Source organism: Ranitomeya imitator, chromosome 10 (genome assembly GCF_032444005.1).
Source record: "Ranitomeya imitator isolate aRanImi1 chromosome 10, aRanImi1.pri, whole genome shotgun sequence".
Taxonomy (NCBI): Eukaryota; Metazoa; Chordata; class Amphibia; order Anura; family Dendrobatidae; genus Ranitomeya; species Ranitomeya imitator.
The window spans coordinates 14,378,934-14,392,219 of record NC_091291.1 but is presented as its reverse complement, the minus strand read 5'-3'; the positions used below and the strand labels follow the sequence as shown (position 1 = coordinate 14,392,219).

The 13,286-nt window shown below is 42.2% G+C and overlaps 1 protein-coding gene across 2 annotated transcripts in view; it reads left to right on the top strand.

Annotated features, from left to right (window-relative positions):
• LOC138651412 (carcinoembryonic antigen-related cell adhesion molecule 1-like) overlaps positions 1-13,286 on the top strand; it is a 50,068-nt gene that overhangs the window by 12,406 nt on the left and 24,376 nt on the right. For both annotated transcript variants that reach the window (XR_011315483.1, XM_069741595.1), the window contains exons 3-5: positions 5,372-5,647; positions 7,767-8,048; positions 9,501-9,794. Coding sequence is in view for 1 of the 2 variants with exons in the window: in XM_069741595.1 (XP_069597696.1) it covers positions 5,372-5,647; positions 7,767-8,048; positions 9,501-9,794 (852 nt within the window). In the remaining variant the exon portion in view is untranslated. The remainder of the gene's footprint in view (positions 1-5,371; positions 5,648-7,766; positions 8,049-9,500; positions 9,795-13,286) is intronic.

The window sequence follows — 13,286 nt, the reverse complement described above, 5'->3', positions numbered from 1 at the left end:
ATGCACTTAAAGTGGTTTGTTATCATGGACTCCAGACTGATACATGGCAGCAAACTATCAGTGAGGATATGTTAAACTCCCCGGACATAATGCCAGATACACGTGTTGGAACAACTGTTGAGTCGTCCAAAACTTCCATGTTCCTCCGATTTCATAAGGAGACATTCTGAAAATCGTGCCATTGGGTGCCGTATCATGTAGGTTTTGTTTCGCTGAGTGTCTTCTAGAGGTTCTTTTTCCCAGTGGCACTAAGGTACCGTCACACTGAATGATATCGCTAGCGATCCGTGACGTTGCAGCGTCCTGGCTAGCGATATCATTGTGTTTGACAGCGACCAACGATCAGGCCATAGATACAGGACAATGAGTCCTTTTTTTCCAGATGGAAATAGCCCACAGGGTCTGCTGTTTACGTCCCCCAACACACAATTTCATTGACCCTTTGGTCATTTGCCTGCCTCCTTGTTTGCGAACAATGCAGTAAATCCAACTGAACCACATAGAAAAAGACATGTTGCGTTGGAGATCGACGGGACAGAATAAATTACCAAGAATAAATATTTATTTAGAAAAAGGTAAGCAAGCATAAACATTAAAAACAATTAAAAGGCACAAAAATACCCACAATGACAGAAGACAAACACATATCCCACAGACTGAGATGTACTTTGGCACCTGAGAAGGCTAGGCTGGGGAATTGAAAAAAGAACCACTCCCAAAAATTGTTGATCAAATAATAATTGCCAAACAGTTATTCAAAAACAAACTTAATATTTGTGGTACAGGAGGGCCCCTACCATAGCAAATACCTACAGGACATAATAAACAAAATTACCAAAAGGGAATTGCCCACCTATAATACTTATGGAATCATCATACCCCCTGAATTGCCATCTTCCCAAAAAGGCTATAATAAGCTACATAAGAGAGCATAATCAGACACCAATTCTGATCACTGGGCATTCATATCACAGGGAGCTCCATACTCATGCATATCAGTCAGGTGTGCGGTTCCCCAAGCCTAGTAGAGGCATCAATAGTAGAGCTAAGAGTCCAGTCTGTCCCGTCAGTCAGGGTGCCAAAAAGTCCGTGGGGCTATGTTTCCCTACGCGTGTCGCCTTACAAGGTAGCTTCATCAGGGGCAGGTGTGCCTACTTACCCTAGCCTTATCTCTTATATACACACTTACATGATAAAAGGATCAGTGTCAGCTGCGGGAAGAAAGCCAGAAATGGCAGCAGCGTTGTTGCCAGTGCAATACGCATGCGCAAATTGTTTTTAATGTTTATGCTTGCTTATCTTTTTCTAAATAAATATTTATACTTGGTAATTTATTCTGTCCCGTTGATCTCCAATGCAACATGTCTTTTTCTATGTGGTTCAGTTGAGGTTTTTCATGTTGAGGTAGATTCGGGACACTGTTTGATTGGTTATATTAGTGGTGGTGCCCTGAGCCCTCCATTCTTTGATAATCAAAGCAGTAAATCAGTGGAGAGGAGCCTCAAGTATTCACCAAGAAGTAGCAAAAGAGATGTCTCTCCACCCCCAAGGAAGGGCTCTTTCATTTTAAGGGCCATATAAAAGACACAAGCTTAGCGTCTATTGGATCTGCAGTTTTCACCTGAACATGTGATTTTAAGGCCTCATTCGCACGTCTGTGTTTAAACACATGACTGAAAAAAAAGTTACCGGCGTCATCAGTGTTGTGCATCACTTTGTCATCCGTGTGTCCGTGTGTCTGTTTTGCCATCAGTGTGTCCGTGTGTCTGTTTTGCCATCAGTGTGTCCATTTTGAGACTTGAGAGACCATAATGGAATTCTTGTTCCAGGTATCTTACCTGACCTTAGCTGCTCCATTTCTCCTGCAGCGTCTCTCTTATAGCTCTACTGATCCCGGTGTGTGATGTGACGTTGCTGTTACGTGACTGCTGCAGCCAATCAGTATCTGCTAACAGGCTGCAGCCTTTACCATGTCATCACAGCAGCATTTGCTGATTGGCTGCAGCAGTCACATGACACAATGATGTCACGTCACACACCGGGAATAGTAGCACCAAGATCACTGGAATGGCGCAACTGAAGAGATGAGCATACATTGTTATTATTTTCTATGGGTTCTTCAATTGATTAAGCAGGGGTTGTCTAGCAGTGTAAACCCAGTTAAAGATTGTAAGAAAGCAGGAGGTAGGGGCCTGGATGGCAGGTGTGTGTCATTGAGGTGGCTGGCCTTGGTGATGTAAGTCCTGGGAGAGGTGCACCAGTCACAAAAGTTTACTAAGATGATTTTATGTTGACTGGATTTTTGGGTCAGGAATTTAAACCAAAAGAGCCTGAGTGGGAAAGGTTGCTCTCATACTACGGTCTGCGTTTTTGAGGCCTAATAAAAAGCAGCTGAACTAGCCCAGCTGCGGTAGTTGTGCTGAGGTAGGAGAAAGATGGAGCTTGTGTCCACTGTCATCTGTGTTATAGCCCGAGAGGTTCCTGTGACACCAACTTGGTGCGACCGTTTGATTTACTTTGCCTTAGCAAAAGAAGAGACTGCATTCTTATTCATTTGTGAGGAAGAAAGGATGTTTCATTTATGAAGAACAATAAACTGTATTTTATTTTGGACATTATAAGTTCATGCTAAAAACATACAACTCTGCCCTTCACCTCTCCAATCAAACCTATTTCAACACCCTAATCACCTCGCTGTCCAACAACCCTAAACGTCTCTTTGACACTTTCCAGTCCCTACTCAACCCAAGAGAGCAGGCCCCAACCACGGATCTCCGTGCTGACAATCTGGCCAATTACTTCAAAGAAAAAATTGACCACATTCGACAGGAAATCATCTCCCAATCTCTTCATACCATGCACTGTCCTCCCTCCCCCACTGCATCTAGTTCACTCTCTGACTTTGAACCATTTACAGAAGAAGTAATCAGGCTCCTTGCATCTTCTCGCCCGACCACTTGCACCAGTGACCCCATTCCATCACATCTCCTCCAGTCCCTTTCCCCGGCTGTCACCTCTCACCTAACAAAAATATTCAACATTTCTCTCACTTACGGTATTTTTCCATCCTCATTTAAGCATGCCATCATACATCCATTACTTAAAAAACCATCCCTCGATCAAAACTGTGCCGCTAATTATAGACCTGTCTCTAATCTTCCCTTCATCTCTAAACTCCTCGAACGCCTGGTCCACTCCCGTCTTACCCGCTATCTCTCAGATAACTCTCTTCTCGACCCTCTTCAATCTGGTTTCCGCTCTTTACACTCTACTGAAACTGCCCTCACTAAAGTCTCTAATGACCTACTAACAGCTAAATCTAATGGTCACTACTCCATGCTAATTCTCTTGGATCTCTCCGCAGCATTCGATACTGTGGATCATCAGCTCCTCCTCACTATGCTCCGCTCCATCGGCCTCAAGGACACCGTTCTCTCCTGGTTCTCCTCCTATCTCTCTGACCGATCCTTCACTGTATGTTTTGCTGGTTCCTCCTCCTCTCACCTTCCCCTTACTGTTGGGGTTCCTCAAGGATCAGTCCTAGGCCCCCTCCTCTTCTCTTTGTATACTGCCCCTATTGGACAAACAATCAGTAGATTTGGCTTCCAGTACCATCTCTATGCTGACGACACCCAATTATACACTTCTTCTCCTGTTATCACGCCGACCTTTTTAGAAAACACCAGTGATTGTCTTACCGCTGTCTCTAACATCATGTCCTCCCTCTATCTGAAACTGAACCTGTCAAAAACTGAACTCCTCGTGTTCTCTCCCTCTACTAACCTACCTTTGCCTGACATTGCCATCTCCGTGTGCGGTTCCACCATTACTCCAAAGCAACATGCCCGCTGCCTTGGGGTCATCCTTGATTCTGACCTTTCATTCACCCCCCACAACCGATCACTGGCTCGCTCTTCTTACCTGCATCTCAAAAACATTTCTAGAATTCGCCCTTTTCTTACTTTCGACTCTGCAAAAACTCTTACTGTTTCACTTATTCATTCTCGTCTGGACTATTGTAACTCTCTACTAATCGGCCTCCCTCTTACAAAACTCTCCCCGCTCCAATCTGTCCTGAATGCTGCTGCCTGGATCATATTCCTCACCAACCATTACACCGATGCCTCTATTTTGTGCCAGTCATTACACTGGCTACCCATCCACTCCAGAATCCAGTACAAAACTACTACCCTCATCCACAAAGCACTCCATGGCTCAGCACCACCTTACATCTCCTCTCTGGTCTCAGTCTACCACCCTACCCGTGCCCTCCGCTCCGCTAATGACCTCAGGCTGGCATCCTCAATAATCAGAACCTCCCACTCCCGTCTCCAAGACTTTACACGTGCTGCGCCGATTCTTTGGAATGTAAAACCCAGGTTAATACGATTAATCCCCAATCCCCACAGTTTTAAGCGTACCCTAAAAACTCACTTGTTCAGACTGGCCTACCGCCTCAATGCATTAACCTAACGATCCCTGTGTGGCCTATTTATAAAAAAACAAAACAAAACCATAACCAGGTTCCTCCATCATGTTCTCATTCACTTTATGCAGTTATTAGCCCTCTGTGTCTGTACTGCTACATACTTAGGCAGGTAACTGGTTCATGCAGCTTTACATGAACACCCGAGCCTTACACTATGGCTGGTCCGAATAACTAAAGCAATTGTTACCATCCACCTCTCGTGTCTCCCCTTTTCCTCATAGTTTGTAGCTTGCGAGCAGCAGGGCCCTCACTCCTCCTGGTATCTGTTTTGAACTGTGATTTTTGTTATGCTGTAATGTCTATTGTCTGTACAAGTCCCCTCTATAATTTGTAAAGCGCTGCGGAATATGTTGGCGCTATATAAATAAAATTATTATTATTATTATTATTATTATTATATTAAAACCCTTTGCCTATGTGTATTTATGTGATTACCAGAGAGCTGAAACCCCTGACAGGGATTACTGCAGACAATCCTATAAGCAGTTGTGTAAATATATTGCAAATTAATTATAATAGTTTACAGATTGTATAAAAAGTGATTTGCAGATAAGAATAAAAATAAAGATGTTTCTGAACCGTTGACCTTATTGTCATTAAGAGCTTGATTGAAGGTATTTTTTCACATTTTTTGGTAATTGAATGGATTATATCGACAGATGCTAGTGTTTCTCCTGACAAAGTGCTGCTTTTAACTGCATCACCTTACTCTGATTTACAGATATCATATATATACATTTAAAAATAAGTTTCGCTAAGTGTTCTAAGGGCATATCATTGAAGAATTTGAGGTATAGACAGAACAATTCTTTTATTTCATTTATCTTTATTATATTTTTTTATAATTAAAACCTTACAAAAGTAACTATTTTTCTTTTTCAGCTCCCCTCAGTGCTCCTGCTCTCCGCTCCATTACCAGTACTCCTCTTATTAATGGCACCAATGTGACCCTCCAGTGTGATGCCGGGAACCAGAATGTGACATCTTACAGTTTCTACCAAAATGGTCAAAAGATTACCTGCTCTGGACGTGTGATCTGCAGGGGATCATTTCTGGACTTCGCCCCGATATTGGAGAGTGACGGCGGATCCTACACCTGCACCATTGAAAACCCTGTCAGCTCCAACACCAGCAACTCCCTGATTCTGATTGTGAACGGTAAGAATATATGTAATGTAAACAGTGAAGCTCATGGGTCTCAATGCAAAACCTCCAATGGGGACCCCAATTATTGCAAATCTTTAATAGTATTGGTCTTTTCATATGGACCAAATGGACCTTTGGAATCCCTAGGCTCCCGGACTCGGGTGCAAGTTCAACCCCTGAACCTGTTATAGTACGTCCCTGAATTTAAAATACAGAAAGGAGATTTATCCTCTTGTAAAAGGCAAGAAATAACTATAACATATTATTAAGAAAAACATTATATCCCTTAGGGTAAGGTGGATCCTCAAATCCTTTGATCTAGGTTAGCAGTAATAATGCAGCAGTTGTTGTAGGAGGGCAGTCCTCTTGGACTCTTTATGGTAACCGGAGGAGTTGAGTAGTAGTCCACTATTGAGCTGGAAGTTCACATGTGGAGACTGATGAGGCAGAATCGAAATAGAACAAAACAGACTTAGGGTACGTTCACATTTGCGTTGTTGTGTGTTGCGTCGGATTTTGTGATGCATGCGTCCATTTTTGTCTTGCTTTTGGACACAAAAAAAATGCAACTTGCTGCGTCCTCTGCGCCCTGACGCTTGCGCCAAAAAAGACGCATGCATCACAAAACGCAACACAACGCATGTCCATGCGCCCCCATGTTAAATATAGGGGCGCATGATGCATGCTTCGCTGCGGCTGCGCCCGACGCAGCACCGCACAACACTAATGTGAACGTAGCCTTAATGATGAGATTGAGCATTGTATGTTATGGAGTTCTACGCAAAAATATAGCAAGTTGCATAGCAGAGGACAGCGATGTAGCAGAAATGAGTAGGTCTGGAGACTCACAATGAGGATATAGCAGAATCCAGCGACGTAGCAGAGTTGAGTAGGTCTGGAAACTCACTATGAAGATGTAGCAGAACCCAGCGATATAGCAGAGTTTAATAGGACAGGAAGGTTGCTCTGACGAGGTAGCAGACTCCAGCGGAATAGCAGAATCGAGTAGGTAAGCATAATCAGTGTGACAATGGATAGAGCCCAGTCAGGGAAAAGAGTTGAGTACTTTAGGAAACTCGCTATGGTAATTTAGCAGAACTGAGCAGGGCGGGGGACTCACAGTGGTGATGTAGTAAAGCCCGATTCCTTCTCACTTTCTTCAAGCAGATATCTTGAAAATTGAGATGAATTAATAAATTAATTATATTGCAAAATTACAGATTTCTTTACTCTGCGGAATTTAGAATCCAAAACTAGAAAATCCCTTTAAACTTTTAATCTAGTTTTTATAGTCAATATGTATAGTGGCAGTACAGATTTATACTTGATAAACGAGGATCGTGGAGGAGGAATCTGATTCTGCATTCTTCCACATCAAAATCCTCCTAGAATTACTCCATCCTTAAACGATTAAGTTTGTACTTGGATGTCTTTGTTGTATACGTTTGTACGATTATTAGACAACCGAATTGAACTGCGTCTTCTACGTTGGCCTACAACAAGGAAAAGGGTTTGGGATGGATTATTTTTAGTAATATTGCTTGGGTGCTGGTGGGTTTGCAGTATGACCTGGAAAGACCAGCTCACATCCATCTATGTTCCATTAGTTCCGGAGCACGGAAAAACGTCTTTGCCTGGAGTCTGCAGAAACACCATAAGGAAGATCCATCTCCACAAAATAAAATCTTCTTTATCGGTGAAGAATTTCAGTTGGATAGTGAGATTAAAAATGTGTCATCATAACCAAGTTATAAGACATATGCATTGTATATGACTGGGTGGTCTTAAACCGACCTGGCTGTTTACTCTTTTCTGGTGTTTTCACCCTTAACCAACAGCAGAAAAGCGTTGACAGCCGGGTCGGTCTCAGACCGCCCAGTAATAGACTATACATATGTCTTGTAACTTAGTGGGAGTAAAAACATGTCATAACCATCTAACTGAAATCCATTCACCAATGAAGAAGCTTTTATTTCATGGAGCTGGATCCTTCTTCATGCTGGAACATCAATATCCCTAGAATCAGGTGTCTAAACTCTTGAGGATGTTCATACATAGTATAAAGCATCATATAGGTCAAATATAGTATAATACATTAAATTCTTATGTTTCTTTGTGTTTTGTATCTCAGTCCAGGTCTCTAATGTCGCGGTGACAAGTAATGTATCGGGACTTGTCTGGCCTGGATTAGATTCAGTGTCTCTACGATGTTCGGCTGATGGAACAAATGTCAGCTACTCGTGGAGTCTACAAGGGGCAGCGATATCCGGAGGAGGCCGATATATCCTCACCGATAATAACGCCACGCTCATTATCAGCCCTGTCTCCACTGATGACAGCGGATCCTTCATATGTACGGCTACAAACATAATAAACCGCCTGAACAGCAGGAACGTGACGTTCAACTTGGCCTGTAAGTAGCACATCATGTCGTGAGAAGTCATTCTGATGAGTAATTTATACAGAGGAAATGTATAAATATCTAAAATATCTTAGTTGGTGGGAATTCAGAATGAATAGAAATTCCCCCTGTTCAGGACCCCTATCTACTTCCTAGAGCTGGACAAAGACCCTCTTTTGCTCTGGGACACCTGCCACTGCCATGAGTTACATGGACAGTCCACTGATTTTTATTTGGAAATGTGTAATGCTTAAGGTCTCCTGCGGAGGCGCTGTAGGGAAATTGAACACTTGATTGCTGGAGAACCATTGATAAGACGAACAGTTTGCCTAAAGAGTAACTGTTATTATTTCCTAAATCAGTAGTAATTAGCAATTTCGTAACATGTTTTATCAGATAAATCTTCTTCTTTCTCCTCCTGGACTGATCCTTCATTCTCGATTGAAGGGCAAAATGTGGAACATCTGAATTAAATAAATACAGATTTTCCTACGGCTGAGATAGGAGACGACAGTTGGTGCTCATGAAGCTCTATGAAGAGGGGAGGAGCTAGAAGCAGAGGCTACCTGATGGGGAGGAGCAAGGAGACACAGAGGGGAGGAGCTAGAGGCAGAGGCAACCAGATGGGGAGGAGCTAGGAGACACAGGGGGGAGGAGCTACAGGCAGACACAGACATTCTGCTTCAAGTTCTCCTATAATGACAGTTCTCCATGGAACCTTATGAGCACCAACTGTCCTCTGCTGTCACTCTGAAGGGAAAATCACAAGACACATTTTACCCTCGAGTTGAGAATTTTGAGAATGAAAAATCAGTCAATGAGAAGTGGATTTCTTTATTTAAGATATATTGCAAAGTTTCTAACTATTGGTTTATGGGAAAAAAGAATAAGATAATGTTAACTCTTTAAACATTTCCTTAACCAGATTTCCATAAATTCTATAAATCAGACACTGCATTTATTTCTGTGTATATGCCAACATGGTGACCCAAAGAGAGAACACAGGACCTAAGGGCGAGCCGGGGCTGTTACTACGTCACTTTCAAAGTGGTGGTCATCATGAGATAACTACTCTAAAGTCACAAATATTTTATTTTGATGTCCATTATGCAAAGGTCAAACATGTAAAAGGGGTTTTCAGGCTTTACTCTACTGTATATATTAGTGACCTAACACTAGAATAGGTCATCTATACAACAGATCGGTTGGGGTCTGATACCCGGCACCCCCATTGATTCGTTGATCGTGCAAAAAAGCTGATTGTTGGGGGTGCTGGGTGTCTGACCCCAAAATGATCTGATATTGATCAACCACTCTAAGGATACAGTCACTCTCATTATCTAAGTCCTGAACACATCATAATCATGTTCGAGGAAAATCCTTAACATTTCCTTACAACATCGTAATGGGAAATTTGAGTTTTTAGTTTTCGCTCCTAATTTTTCATCTTTGTTTTCTTCACAGCTCCGGTGTCGGCAGTGATGCTGACCAATAACACATCGGCGGTGCTCTGGGCAGGAGAGGACTCGGCGTCTTTCCATTGCTCAGCTCAGGGATCAGCCATCACCTTCTCCTGGAGACTGAATGGAACCCAAGTGTTATCAAAGCCTCCATATTCCATTACCCAGAGTGATTCTCCTCCAAACTCCACTCTTACCATCAGCCCCGTCTCCAGGAATGACGCCGGACCGTTCACCTGTACGGCATACAACAGAGCTAATAGTATAACTAGTGGAGCAGCCAACCTCAATATCAACTGTGAGTAACAACTCCTCTAACTATCTACTATCTATCTATCTATCTAGCTATATATCTAGCTACACTGCTCAAAAAATTAAAGGGAACACTAACATCCCACATCCTAGATATCACTGAATGGAATATTTCAGTTGTAAATCTGTATTCATTACATAGTGGAATGCGTTGAGAAGAGTAAAACCTAAAAATGATCAATGAAAATCACAACTAATATCCCATGGAGGTCTGGAGTTGGAATGATGCTCAAAATCAAAGTGGAAAATGAAATTTCAGGCTGATCCAACCTTCAGTGGAAATGCCTCAAGACAAGGAAATGATGCTCAGTAGTGTGTGTGGCCTCCACGTGCCTGTATGATCTCCCTACTGTACAACACCTGGGCTGATGAGGTGGTGGATGGGATCTCCTCCCAGACCTGGACTAAAGCATCTGCCAACTCCTGGACAGTCTGTGGTGCAACATGACGTTGGTAGATGGAGCGAGACATGATGTCCCAGATGTGCTCAATCACATTCAGGTCTGGGGAACGGGCGGCCAGTCCATAGCTTCAATGCCTTCATCTTGCAGGACCTGATGACACACTCCAGCCACATGAGGTCTGGCATTGTCCTGCATTAGGAGGAACCCAGGCCCAACCGCACCAGCATATGGTCTCACAAGGGGTCTGAGGATCTCATCTCGGTACCTAATGGCAGTCAGGCTACCTCTGGCGAGCACATGGAGGGCTGTGCGGCCCTCCAAAGAAATGCCACCCCACACCATTACTGACCCACTGTCATACCGGTCATGCTGAAGGATGTTGCAGGCAGCAGATCGCTCTCCACGGCGTCTCCAAACTCTGTCACGTCTGTCACATGTGCTCAGTGTGATCCTGCTTTCATCTGTGAAGAGCACAAGGTGCCAGTTGCGAATTTGCCAATCCTGGTGTTCTGTGGCAGATGCCACATGTCCTGCACGGTGTTGGGCTGTGAGCACAATCCCCATCTGTGGATGTTGGGCACCGAGACCATCCTCATGGAGTTGGTTTCTAACCGTTTGTGCAGACACATGCGCATTTGTGGCCTGCTGGAGGTCATTTTGCAGTGCTCTGGCAGTGCTCCATCTGTTCCTCCTTGCACAAAGGCTGAGGTAGCGGTCCTGCTGCTGGGTTGTTGCCCTCCTACAGCCCCCTCCACATCTCTTGGTGTATTGGCGTGTCTCCTGGTAGTGCCTCCAGCCTCTGGACACTACGCTGACAGACACAGCAAACCTTCTTGCCACAGCTCGCATTGATGTGCCATCCTGGATGAGCTGCACTACCTGAGCCATTTGTTTGGGTTGTAGAGCCCGTCTCATGCTACCACGAGTGTGAAAGCACAACCAACATTCAAAAGTGACCAAAACATCAGCCAGAAAGCATTGTACTGAGATGTGGTCTGTGGTCCCCACCTGCAGAACCTCTCCTTTATTGAGGGGGTCTTGATAATTGCCAATAATTTCCATCTATTGTCTATTCCATTGGCACAACAGCATGTGAAATTGATTGTCAATCAGTGTTGCTTCCTAAGTGGACAGACTGATTTCACAGAAGTTTGATTTACTTGGAGTTATGTTCTGTTGTTTAAGTGTTCGCTTTATTTTTTTTTAGCAGTGTATTATCTATCTATCTATCTATCTATCTATCTATCTATCTATCTATCTATTATCTGTCTATTATCTATCTGTCTATTATATAGCTGTCTATTACCTATTATCTATCTATTATCCATCTTTTTATCTACAATGGTTACGGAAAGTATTCAGACCCCTTTAAATTTTTCACTCAGTTTCATTGCCACCATTTGGTAAATTCTATAAAGTTCATTTTTTTTCTCATTAATGTACACTCTGCACCACATCTTGACTGAAAAAACAGAAATGTAGAAATTTTTGCAAATTTATTAAAAAATAAAAACTGAAATATCACATGGCCATAAGTCTTCAGCCCCTTTGCTCAGTATTGGGTAGAAGCCCCCTTTGAGCTCGTACAGCCATGAGTCTTCTCAAGAATGATGCCACAAGTTTTTCCCCCCTGGATTTGGGGATCCTCGGCCATTCTTCCTTGCAGATCCTCTCCAGTTCCGTCAGGTTGGATGGTGAACGTTGGTGGACGCCATTTTCAGGTCTCCAGAGATGCTCTTTTGGTTTAGGTCAGGGCTCTGGCTGGGCCGGTCAAGAATAGTCGCAGAGTTGTTCTGGAGCCGCTGCTTTGTTATTTTAGCTGTGTGCTTAGGGTCATTGTCTTGTTGGAAGGTGAACCTTTGGCCAAGTCTGAGGTGTGGAGTATTCATCATCACTTACTTTGTGGCAGTTTTTTTGCGGACAACGCCCAATTAGCTAACTTGAGTAGAGTTAAATACAGGGAATAGGAGCCAATATCTCGGTAACGGAGAACAGCAGGAAAAAAAAGAAAAACAACTCCGGTTTCAGGAGAACAGTGACATTTACCAAAGATATAACGTTACACAGTTATGACGAGTGACTGGTTTTCTTTTAATTTAATGTATGAATATGCAGAACATTTCTGGCTTTTGAATGTATAGGTTTTATTGCGAGCAGAGTGGTTATACATCAATGAATATATAAAGTCCATATTTACAATATTAGGACTTACGGTAATTCTTAGTCAATAAGACTGACAGTGAGAGGAACTACAGCAGTGATGTGAATGAAGGTGGAACGCGAGTTATGTGTAAACCTCACCTGGTGCTCGTGATACCTGTTCACACACTGCAGGCGGGAGGAAGAACAGTGTCTGCATGGAGTCTGCGTGTTCTCAGGTTTGCCTCTCCGTGCTCCAGGTTCTTCTGCTTGAAAAACATTCTCAGAGGCTTTAGGTTACTGTAAATCAGAACAGAGCCTCGAATATCATCAGTAAAATTATGAGGAAATGGGGTTATCACTTTAAATAGAAGATTAAATAACAGTTTATGTAAGATACAGAGATAGATATAAAATAGATAATAGATATATAATAGATAATAGATAAAAAGATAATAGATACATAGATACTAGATAAATAATAGATAGATAATGTATAGATAATAGATCGATAGATAATAGATAGATAGATAATAGATAGATGATAGATAGATAGAGATAGATAGATAGAGATAGATAGATAATAGATAGATAGATGATAGATAGATAGAGATAGATAGATAATAGATAGATAGAGATAGATAGATAATAGATAGATAGATAGATAATAGATAGATAGATAGATGATAGATAGATAGATAGATAGATAGATAGATAGATAATAGATAGATAATAGATAGATGATAGATAATAGATAGATAGATAATAGATATATAGATAGAAAGATAGATAATAGATAGATAATAGATAGATAGATAATAGATGATAGATAGATAATAGATAGATAATAGATAGATAATAGATAGATGATAGATAGATAATAGATAGATAGATAGATAGATAATAGATAGATAGATAGATAGATAGATAATAGA